Below are 12,325 nucleotides of genomic sequence, written 5' to 3' on the forward strand. Positions count from 1 at the left end.
ACTGGGATGGAGTGCCAGGTATTTTCCTTTCCCTCTGTCCTCTCTGCAGGCTGGCCAGTACACCTCCATATTTGTGGACAACAGCGCTGGAGCTCCCATCACCATTCAGAACGGATCAGATTTCATGGGCATGTTAATGGGCGCGTAACGTCAGCCGCAGCAGGGAAGGATATGAATTAGAGCCTTGCAGTGTATATTTGACTGAAGAAACCTTTACTTTGACTCTTGAAGACGGCTTCCTGTAACTGTTGGCATCTTTTTAAACAAGCAAAGAGCCTTTCCTTTCACAGATACTTCAGCTTGCTTTCAGAAGCTACTGCTTTTCAAGGTCCACACCAGTTCATTCATCATAAAAAATATACTTTAATCATTCAGAAGCAAACTCTGTAATATTTAATTTGTGCTTCACCAGATGCTCACTGAACAATCCACTGAGATTTGGAATTTGTGACATTATAACTTTATTTCACAATAGCACTTGTAATCAGTGTGTCTTTTGGGATTGATTGTGGGGTGTGGGAGTTTGTAAATGAAGGATTGAGAGGGGAAGTAAAATAGTGACTACATTCTTTGTGTTGTGGAGGAAGGAGACAAGGATTTGCTGGAAAAACTGCTTTTTTCATATGATTGTAAATGGTATAGGCCCTCTCTCGTGTTCAGAATTGGATATATTTGACAAGAAGTATGTTGAATTCTCAGACAATGCCTGCTTCACAGATGGGAATCCAAGGTCTGAACTCCTTAATTTTGGTTCTTTATATCGAAGTATTTCCTTGATCTTATTGGTGAAGCTGAATACCTCGCTGCCTGTGCAGTTTTGCCTTTATGTAAAGGTAAGGTGAAGGGCACCAGTTCTAGCACGAACTCCCTGACTTGTGTTCTTATGTTTTAGTAAGATATACACGTGGTTTTGGATTGCATCGCATAAACAGCATCCTCTCAGGTGCCATATAATCATTTGTAAATGTGTCAAATGCATTACACTGGTTGCCAAAAGCCTGGCAAAGACAGTGAGGATAGCAGCCTCGGATCAGATGTGTCACCTGTTTGGTGCTTGTTGAACTGCAGTGAAATCATGAAAGAAAACATGGGGCAAGGCTTACTTCCATCAGGTGGCCAGGGTCACAGGGAGTCTGTCTGAGCTCTGCCTGGCAGTTGAAAGTGCTGTCGAAGACCGTCCAAAAGACCGTCCAGTGAATGTTTTCTGGATTTCTACGAAATGTAAGCATGTGAGATTGAGCCCCCAAAGCAGCTTTGCATATAGCTCCAGGCTATAAACTCATTTTAACAAAGTAAAAGGGTGTTGACATTTCGTGGGGTTAAGGTGTTACCCGAGATGTGGTAACATCCTTGTGATTAAAAAAAACCCCACACTCATTTAATGTACCTCTGTAGCTTTCCCTCTCAACGGACACCTGGCCCGTTTATTGGTTCAACTTAGCTAAGGATATGGTGGTGTAAGTGTCATAAATAGATGGCAGCAGGGCCCCAAACGGAGTCCAGGTACTTGTTCTTGAATGGTTGCAGTGGATGGAAGATATCCATTGCATAGTGTTGCGATTTTTGATCAACTACAATATCTTCGTGCAATGAAAACAAAGGCTGCTGGGGACAGCAGAAGGCATTGAACAAATGTCACCTGTTGCTGGCTCTGTGGTTCAGGTTGATCAATATACGATGTTTCTACAAGCTCCAGTAACACTGCTGTTGAGGTTGGTGGTATGCAAAGATGTCTTGTTTCAAGAGCTGTGGAAAAATCTGCAGTAAAACAGGCATGGAGGAAACTGTTTTTTTCATCTCTGTTATAAATACCTTGAGACAGATCTTTAAGGGTACTAAATGATATTTTTTTCCTTTGTGAAGAACATATTAAAGTGATACCTATTGGAGGAGGAAGGCGAGGGTACAGGGAGTAATCAAGTAGTGCTGTTACAGAAGTAAACGCAGGTAAATTCCACTGTCTAGTCAATGGCAGGCGGTTGTTCTAACTGGACCTGTGTGACTGTCTAAAATATAGCAGCTATCAATGTTTATATATTCCTTCTTGCTCCACAATACATGCCGGAATTCCTATGGATTTTTTTGTAGGATGCTTTGGGGAGAATGGTCTTTTAAGGATAAACTGGGTGCTCTGCTGGCAGAGGGGAGTCCACGGCTATTGAAAGGCACAGCAAGTAGCAACAGTGGTCACTTCTGGAGCCTCGGAAAGCATATAACGCACGGATATCGCTAAACCCTGGCAGTAGAGGTTGGCTCTTTACACTGGGGTTTGATGGAGTAAGAGGAGTCAGGGCAAGCGGCCTATATCCCAGCATGTATTACTATACTGTACTTTGTACTGTGTGAATCTTTGTAATAAATTGGGCTGTTTCATGCATGACTTACAGCAACATAATCAAAGTGTTGTGACATTCAGCGTATGTTGTTATATCTATAGGAATTTTTAACCAAGTCTCACTGTTCTTGGTAAATCAGAGTTAAAATATTTATTTTGTTGTAGAACTAAAAATGTTTGTCAGACATTGTTTTGGGATTCGTGACTTTTCTTTTTCCCTTCTTTGCTGTGTTTTACTCTTATGATCTTCTTAGTAGGAGATGAATTGTTCTGCCTTCATACCTGTTCTCCCTTATTTATGTAGGGAGTGCTGTCCTGACGGGTGTTTCCCCAGTGTGCTAGAAGGGGTCTAAATGGTAGCGAGCCCGTCCTGAGGAACACGCAGCCTGGACAGCGAAGGCTTCGACCTCCCTCGGCAGGAGGAGCGATTTGGCTGCGGGCAGTGCCAGGGGCAGAAGTAAACCTCTGGCTCTGCTGTCTGTCTGGAAGCCACGCTGCCCTTCGCTCTCGCCAGCAGAGAAAGCTTGGGTCAGGCTCGGCGCTGGGGAAGGAAGCCGAATTAGCAGAGGACATCGTGTCTCTTCATTTGTCCCGAGTTCCCTGTCCCCACTGGAAAGCTTGTGGGGGTTTGATCAGCTCTTTTTATCCTCGGGATAGAGGATATCCTCTATTTATATCTATATATCTATATCTATCTAGATATCTAGGGGGTTTGATCAGCTCTTTTTATCCTCGGGATAGAGGATATCCTCTATTTATATCTATATATCTATATCTATCTAGATATCTAGGGGGTTTGATCAGCTCTTTTTATCCTCAGGATAGAGGATATCCTCTATTTATATCTATATATCTATATCTATCTAGATATCTAGGGGGTTTGATCAGCTCTTTTTATCCTCGGGATAGAGGATAATCCTCTATTTATATCTATATATCTATATCTATCTAGATATATAGACAGATATAGATATATAGACAGATATAGATATATAGACAGATATAGATATATAGACAGATATAGATATATAGACAGATATAGATATATAGACAGATATAGATATATAGACAGATATAGATATATAGACAGATATAGATATATAGACAGATATAGATATATAGACAGATATAGATATATAGACAGATATAGATATATAGACAGATATCTATATTTTTATCCTCAGGATAGAGGGTTGCCCCTTAAGGAGCTTTCCAATGCATCACCAAGGTCTTTTAACAAAAAAAGACTTCTTTTTTTTTAAGAAGCTCTCAGCTCCGAATGCCACCAGGCTGCAGTTCTCTTGTACTCCGGGCCTTCAGCCAGCAGTCAGCGCGAGCATGAGGTTGTCTGTCCAGCAGTACGATGGGGCAGAACGGGTTGAAACAGCCAAGAAGTGGGCTGAGAGTGGGCCTCCGGTGCTGGGGTGCAAGCGTACAAACCCCGTGACTAATATGGACCCGAGCCGCCGGGCTGCGGCCGGGACAAACGCTCGGCGAGGCTTCTGTGCTGTTTGGAGAGTGCGGAGATTAATGGTGTGCGAAGCACAGTTTAGTGCTTCTCTGTAGTCATAAAATTTACAGTCCAAGAAAATTGAAGAACTCAGGAGGACTGAGTTCAGTATGAAGAAGTTGTTTATAACAAAATAAAACCCGTGTGCTTGAGCCTATGGTTTAATGGCCAAGTGTGTTAACCCACCCAGTGACAGTGGCTGTTTGTGGCGTGCAAGGGGAGACGTCCGAGAGGCGCAAATCGAGCGGCTGGGGCTTGCTGGCTCCGCGCGCTGAGGCAGGAGGGGGCGACGGGGGCACCTCACTGCGGAGCTCCGAGCAGAACAGGGAGCGCAAACAGTTGCTGCATTTTTCTTCTTTAAAATGTCGAAGTTTAGGATTTCAGGGAAATGAGGCGAGGAAAAGTACATCTCTTACTGGAACAAGTTTCTTTCTTACCCTCATTTTCGCGTTCTTCACAGAAACGTTTGCCACAGAATCACCTTCAAAAAGTTTTAAACATTAGTAACTTGTACTTGCAGTCATAACTTTGTCCAGGTACTGTATACTAGTGCAAGAACACTTTCAAAAAGGTTATCGTGACACCCCACACGGATCAGTTAATATTTACTAAAACTTTGCCATCTTCACCATGCCCTTGCTCACTCATCTTCCTCCCAGCCCCTTCCTCTGCAAAGGCCTCACTCGATCTCTGCCACAATCTACATCAAGCTTTTTGCTGTGTTTACAGGTCAGATTCAGACAAAACTAATGCTAATCAGTGTGGTTTTATTAGGGTTAATGCTCCATGCAGATCCCTCTCAAATGAGGGAGATGTGTTCACTATCCAGGGTTTTGAGATTTTTTCCTACCTGAGAGCTTCTTGCTGCTAAGACACCAACACTGAATGCGATGCTCCAGTCCCACATGACTCAGCTCAATACTCCTGTGGCTGCATGCTGCGTTGCTAACGCTCCCGTGGCTGCATGCGGCGTCGCTAACGCTCCTGTGGCTGCATGCTGCATCGCTAATGCTCCCGTGGCTGCATGCTGCATCGCTAACGCTCCCGTGGCTGCATGCGGCGTTGCTAACGCTCCTGTGGCTGTACGTGGCGTCGCTAATGCTCCCGTGGCTGCATGCTGCATTGCTAACGCTCCCGTGGCTGCATGCGGCGTTGCTAACGCTCCTGTGGCTGCATGCGGCGTTGCTAACGCTCCTGTGGCTGCATGCGGCGTTGCTAACGCTCCTGTGGCTGCATGCGGCGTTGCTAACGCTCCCGTGGCTGCATGCGGCGTCGCTAACTCTCCCGTGGCTGCATGCAGCATTGCTCTGGCTGCTGCACTTCCCTCTCACGCAGGCTGCGATGTAAACAGGCTGCTTTGCTGCTTAGCTGATATTTCAGGAGCAATAAACCAAACCATCCTAGGATGAGCATTGACTGCTAATTTCAACATCTATAAAAGCGACTATCTTCACTCATAATTCCTTATTCTAAACAGAGTCCAGCTATCAGTTTCCAGCTTCAAGCTCAAGTCGCTTGCTTGGCAAGATGGTAAATGTCACAGCCTCGTGCTCCTGGAACACGCCTCTGCTCTTGTCTCAAAGGTCTAGGCTAGGTAGTGTTGCTAGCAGGTTTTTTAGCTCCTTCGATGTCGGGTACCCTCACGAAACCCGCTGATAACGGTGGTTTATGAGCCCAACGGCCCACTGAGGCTGATGGAAAATCTCACGAAAACGCTAGCGATTCATCCCAGAGCACAGGCCTAGTTCGGGGCTTAGCTCCAGAACTGCCTTGCAGGTGTGTTTCTGCTGGCATGGCCGCTATAAATTCTGTCCTATGAGCTATACTGACAAAAGATTGCTGGGTTGTCCCGATCCTGCCTCTTCTCCCTACTCCCACGTTTACCACCACGCTGGCTGGCTCAGAAGGGCACAGTGCAGTGCTGGACCAGCCCTTCACATGTGGGATCTGCACTGAATTCTTTCTATTTAATTCACGCAGGGCCTTGAAGTAGCCCTTGGACAGGCTGTGTTGGGGTTAGGAGCGGAGCAAAGCTACCTCCATCACGCCAGGGTTGTCCCGTTTGCACCCTTGCTCTCCCTGCTAACGGCTTCAGACAAACGAAAGCAACCTTCCAGGCGCTGCGATTCCAGTGGCGGGCACTCTGCGAATATTTTCCCTGACTGGGAGCTGACAGGTTACGAGGTTTTAAGTTCTATTCAAATTGCACATTTTGTAAATGATTTCGATGCCACGCTCCAGACTGACTCCGGGGGTATTTATGTTGGATTAGCAGCAGATTGCCTGCCTTTCCTCGCTCGATAGAAGAGAGCCCAGCACACGTAAACTCCCCTTGAATGGCGGGCTATTAACTGTCAAGCAAAATGATTAGTTTGTCATATAAAACTCTTGTTATAAATAGGCACAGGTTATAAATCAGTCCCGAGGACAATGATGAAATCAAACAGAAAGAGAGACCCTTTCCAAGCCTCTTCTCTGAGAGCAACCTGCAAACAGAAGTGAGTGACTGCATGGTGGTTAAATGCGAAGTCTTCAAGGGTAATTTGGAAACCATTCTGAATTGGCGGCTGTAGTAAAAAAAGCAGAGTAAAATTAGTTCTACATAGGCATTAATACTATATGATGTTTAGAAATTAATACCACGTACTTTGGCATTGTAACTTGCGATGGAGAGAGCCCTACCAGCAGACTCCAAAGAGCCGAATCTGTAAGCTTCCACGGAAAGGTGGGGAGCTGCTGACCCTGTAAAAACAGAACTAAGGACCACGAAGGCCTTGCGTCTTCATTGCTTGGTGTCCTGGCTCGTTTCTATGGAAAGAAAGTATCAGACTCTCATGATTACAGAGCTGATTCTCACTCAGCAACTGGGTTTAACACTCAGGTTGGGCTGGTACCAATGAAGGCTGAAGGCTCCCTCAGGGCTTCAGCTGTACCAGATTTCCCGCAGGACAGCTAATTTCCCGCAGAGCCCCTAGGGCTCCGTATTCCCCTGATAAATAACCAGTGGTGAAGGGAACGATCGGCATTGACAGTAACAGCGTTGATGAGCTGGTGTTGGATCCCTGTGGAGCGGAGGACTTGCATCTGCTGGTTAGTCGTGTAATTCCACTCTTTGTTTGATGTTTGGGGGGGAAAGAAGCGCTTCTCTGTTACTGCCCAGATGAGCTCTATCTCCAGGCTTAGAGAGGGTGTAGTGTTTTTGTTGTTTCTGTGGCAAGCAGTTCTGATTTAAAATAGCCTCCAGGCTCCCAGGTAGTCCTGAGAACAGACAGGTCAGGCTATAAGAGTTGGAAATGCCGCCTTCCTCATGGCTCTTTGGAAAGATTGAAATGTCTAGGAGAGCTGCTAGGCTATGCTTTATCATCTCACATTCTTAACAGTGGAAATGTTTTAGCTCCCTTTATCCTGAAATACCGGGTGAGAAAGACGGGCTGCCAGCTAGGATGCTGATCTTATGCCTTTGTTCCTGAGGCTGTAATGCTCCAGAAGGGCTGGCCTGGCCATCAGCGTAGCTTCAGTTCAGGCTGGGGCTGACTTTGTTGCATCTTGCAGGGGCTCGGTGTGCAGGGACCAAACACATGTCCTTTTATTAAGTCTTACATTGAAATCCCAAGTCTGAACCCTGGTGTTGAGGCACCTGAGCTGGCTTTGCCTCCAGCATAGACTCAATTAAGAGGCATCCACAGACACAAGACCCTGGGCTGCTTCCAGGCCCTGCTTCCCCCAGACTCCTTTGTGCCAGGGGCTTGGTGCTAATTTGTGGGCAGGGTGTTCCCATGCTGTGCTTTAAGGTGACTTATTTTTTTTTTTAAAGTGAGACGTATAGAGACTTGCCTTGCGGTAGCTGGCACGAGGTAGGCTGCGCGCAGGCCCGCTGGGCTGTGTGCTGTATGAGGATGGGCTTTGAATGCCTACCTGGGAAGGCAGCCAGGCGTACAGGGCTGGGGAGATGGGACAAAAACTCACAAAACTCGTCAAGTCCTCAGTTCCAGTTCCCTGCAGGCACTGGCAGCTGGACCTTGGCTGAAGACACAACCTGCTCGCCCTGGTGACAAAGGAAGGGTCCACAGCAACCCTGGGGCATTTCAGCCCTTTCATGGGGTTTTAGGCTCTTACAACCAGAGGGAGCTGTATCCCCGTTCGGCCCGCACCAGGGCTGAAGCAGACGTGCACTACAACAATACCATAACCACATAATAAACAGCTTTCTCATACGTACAGTTGAACTTCTCTGCCCAGATCCATGGTTCTGTAATCGCCTAGACAAATAAATCCTCTTGGAGCGGGTGGGGATGGAAGAAGTGGTTGCAAAATGTCTTTTGTGCCTGTTTCTTGGTTGTATGATCGGTTAATTGATCCATATGGAGGCTCCAAATGGAGATAAGGAGGGAAACATCAGCTCGAAGATCACACGGCATTGAATGGGAGCGCACAGCTCTGCTCTGCAGCGACAGCTCGGTGAGGGTGGCCCGGTGCCGACGCCAGCTTTCCGCGGATGCTTTTCTGTGGCCGTCTCTGCAGAACGTCCCCCTGCTCTGGGGTGCCAAGGCAGCTCGGGCGTCCCCACGCGCAGCGCTAGCACGCTTGGCAAGGTTTTCTCTGCCGTGAGAACTTTTGAGAAATACTTGACGTACTCTGATGAAAAACAAGAGAGAAACCTGGCATCACATGGAGAACTGCATTTTGCGTTTCCATAAAACCTTCCTACAGGTTTTGCAAATTTTTTTAAAATTAGGATCTTGAATCTCACTTGAGGCACTTGCTTCTTTGTTAGATCCACTCTGTACTTTGGTTCTTTACTGCAGCTTGTGTTTTTTGGCAAAGTGTTGCGTTTGCTGTTTGTTTGGCATAAACATTGTTCGCATGTTTGTTTTTTCACTGGTTTTAGTGTTTATTTCTTTTTCTGCCTGCTGTTTGCTCTCCCTCTAGCTGTGGCTTGCTTGCAGAGCACTGCAGGAGCAGAGTTTTCACAGCTCTCGGACAGGCGGCCCAGCCGTGGTGCCTCCGTGTGAAGGTGGCCCTGGCTGATGGGGTGCAGACAACGGCGTTTGGAGGAAAACGGATAAGAGTTTGTTGTCTTGCTCTCTTTAAGGACTGCTGCTCTTCACCATAGGCTTTTTCAGAGCTTGTTTTCCTGCAGGAGCTGTGAGAAGAGGCGTTAAGGGCAGGCTGACGGGGGGAGCTGGATCGATGCTGGGTCAATGGGGGGCAGAAAAATGACGTGCTCAGAACTCGGGGTAGAAAAGGAGCAAGGCTGCACTCTGGGTATTCCTGTTGCCTCTCAGCAGGCACTCATGGCTTATTCACAAATGCCCGACAACCTTTCCTAGTCTTTGTCTTTAGGCACAACGTAGGGGATCTCTTAACTGAGATAAGCTGCTAAGACCGGGAGCATCCCTCCGCTGGGCTTGCTAGCCTGCACCCCGCACCCCGGCGAGGGCAGCCGGTGTCCTTAGGCACCAGCTGGGTTTCAAGGTAGGCACAAAGCCCTGGGCGGTACCAGCCGCAATGCGAATTAGCTGGGATGCTTGTGTGGAGGGGAAACCAAGTTTCAGTAGATGGGAGCCTGCTTTTCAGGGCAGCTCTAGTTGTGAGGAAAAAATAAAAAGCTGAGCTAATTTAAAGTGGCTGAAAACTGTCCTTAAAGCTGTCTCAGGTGTCTGCTTGGACAGGGCACTGAATGTTTGCTCTGTGTGTGTTACACTTGGAATCTAATACAACTTTACAGGATGATGAAGTTGGGGTTGGTTTGTTTGTTTTTGTTTTGGTTTTGTTTAAAGCAAAGTTCTCAAGGGCTGTTGTAATTATCAAACCCCCTTTTTCCCAGCAAAGGGTGCTGGGAGTTGCCAGTAATCTATAAAACAGGAATGACAGTCAGTCTGGTGGAAATGATCTCAAACAGCGTAAATATCTCCAACCAGGTTTTGGTTTTGAAGTTTTATGAAGTGATAGAGATTCCGGGGGTGTTTTTACAAGAGGCCGGACAGCGAGGAACAGGGCAGCTCACGCGGGTAGCTGTGTTGGTGCCCTTAGGGCCGAAGCCTGGATGCTACCTAGAACTGTTGGAGACTATGGCTCTTGCACCCGAGGGGACGCACACTTGCCTGTGGCAGCAAATATGTCTCGGAGCAAGAGAATGGAAAACCTGGGTTCTGTTTCCAGCACTCCCATTGACTTTGGGCAAGTTCCCTCATTCTTTCTGGGTCTTATCCAGTTCAGCCACCAGCTCTTCAGGAGAGGGTCGTCGGTGGGTTACCGCAGCCCGTGTGTTAGGCTCACGCAAGGTTAATGAGCGCTTGAGTTCTAGAGCTCTCTTAAGCTGACCGTAGGTATCACCTGGTGGCCCCACTGACCGGTAAGAACATTGTGTTTGTGAAGAGTGCTGGTGCTCTACGGGCCTGAATAACTCCTGTTAACACTGCCGCAAGTCCTGAGAGCACTAATTTCCTCCTACCGCTGAGAAGAAGGACAGGGGTATTAAATGAATTCAGGGCTTCTGCATAAGGGTACTAGCACTGAAGGATCATACCTTTCTTGCACTCAGGGAAAAAGTCATCAGCCTTCCTGACACCTCCTGATGGGAATTAAATGGAAATTTCCCTGGGAGCGGGGGGAGCGTTTTCCCTGAAACCTCTCTGGTAACCCCCCCTTTATGCCGCTGCCTTTGCGTTGCCAGAGGTGTTCTGCAGTCGGAGGTGCGGAAATGCTGACCTCAGAAGATGATATTTCCAGTTTCAACCACAGGCAGGAGCTACTGGAAATATAATCCCTTTCAAGGTTCCAGTCTTGCGATGCTGTTTTCTGTGGTTTGGATAAATCCACGCAACTAGATCTTCACCTGGGCTAAAGCAGTAAACTTAGGGGGCCGTACAGAAGTTCTGGTTCCTACAGCGGTGGGTGCCCAGGTCGATCAAAACACTTAGTGATGACTTGTTGCTGGTTCCTAACCTTGTCATTACCTTTAACTGCAGGGAATCTGAAACTGGAATTTCAGACTTCTACCTCTTTGATCTTGTTCTCACTCTCTTGTGTTGTCATGATTAATGACAGACTATTTAAAAAATGCTGCGGTGTCTGACTAATGCAATCGGAGGGGTGTGCAGAGCTCCTTATTGCCTCCCATTGCAGACCTGCTAAGTGATTGGAGAAGAGTTTATTTTCCACTTCAGTTTGTTGGAGCTTTTGAGTGCCTGGGGCAAAGAGGGGGTTAATATTCTCTGTGGCGCTAAAACTTCTTTTTTATCAATTAATTATATATCTTTCATGGTTAGAAAAAACCTAAAGTATGTGTGACATCCAAATTCTGCACATAAAAATCCCATTTTGTAATAATAAAATGTATCGGGTTACTTATCTGGAGGCTATTCATCCTGCAAGAACATATATGCATCAGTTAGCAAGTGCCTCCATGTCCCTGTCACCTTATCGCAGCGCTGGTCCTGCGAGGCTGTACCCCTGCCACGGGTTCTAACAGGCTCCTTCACACCACAAGCGAACAGGGGCCACGCAGAGTGCTCAGGAGGCGTTCATGCCTGTCCCCCGATCTCTCTACCAGGACAAACGTCCCCTTTTCAAAAGGGATCACTGCCATGAAGCCATTGGCAGCAGCTGGAGCACGCTGGGTAGCCAAAGGCAACGGGCGAGGGAGCAAACTGCAGTCAGTCTGACTCCTGCAGATCTGGTATTTGTGGAATTGGTCTGCACTTACATATTTACTCTTTCCGTTAAAGAAAAATGCCAGGGAAAGAGGGAGAGCATGTCAGACAGTGGTGCTAGACATCTCAGTACTGGATCTCCAGCCGCTGCCCCTTGCTTCGCTAGGGCTCAATGGGTTACATTCTTCTTGCTTTCCCCCCTGTTTTAAACAAATAGGAGCTGGAGCCTTAGGCTATATTAGAGAGTGATAGGGATCTTCACTGATAATACCATGCTGGGCTATACCTGAGGAAGCCATTAGCTTAAAACTCGGAATGAACAGGATCTGATAAGAGGGGAGGTAGAAGGTGGCTGAGGGGGAGAGGAAGACTATTTGCAGCCGTGCCAGGGAACGCTCCCCTTCGCCAGCCAGAGCGAGAGTCTCAGGCCTGGACAAGAAGGGAAGGGAACGGAAAGCTTTCCGCAGGCTTGGCAGGTACGTGGGACCTGCCGTCTGCGCTGCTGGTGACGGCGGCCTGCGTGGGGGCTGTATGAGAGAGCTGAACAGTCAGGCATGGTGCACACACGCGTGCCTTGAAACCTTGGCATACCTGTCCAGAGAACCCAGCCCTCCTCCCGTGCTTCCCCGCGCTCCCCCCACCTGATTTTCCAAGCCATCATTAATGATGTTAAAGCTATCTAAACGTCTGTGTTTTAATGTTAGCTTTCATTGCTCGGAGTAAAAATAGTAAGAGTTAAAAATTACTCTTTAAGGCCTGATGAGCTCTAGCCATGTGAAAACAAGGTGCCAGCCAAAGTCAACCCCCCTCTGCACACCACCCTCG

General features: G+C 47.4%; 1 protein-coding gene across 3 annotated transcripts in view; it reads left to right on the forward strand.

The window, feature by feature from the left end:
* Positions 1–2,394, forward strand: part of C1QTNF12 (C1q and TNF related 12) — a 32,934-nt gene extending 30,540 nt beyond the window's left edge. For all 3 annotated transcript variants that reach the window (XM_082329021.1, XM_082329023.1, XM_082329022.1), the window contains one exon: positions 50–2,394. In XM_082329021.1, the coding sequence (XP_082185147.1) occupies positions 50–148 (99 nt within the window). In that variant the 3' untranslated portion in view covers positions 149–2,394. The remainder of the gene's footprint in view (positions 1–49) is intronic.
* The last annotated feature ends 9,931 nt before the right edge of the window (positions 2,395–12,325 follow it).

This window comes from Platalea leucorodia (genome assembly GCF_965183815.1).
Source record: "Platalea leucorodia genome assembly, chromosome: 17".
Lineage (NCBI taxonomy): Eukaryota > Metazoa > Chordata > Aves > Pelecaniformes > Threskiornithidae > Platalea > Platalea leucorodia.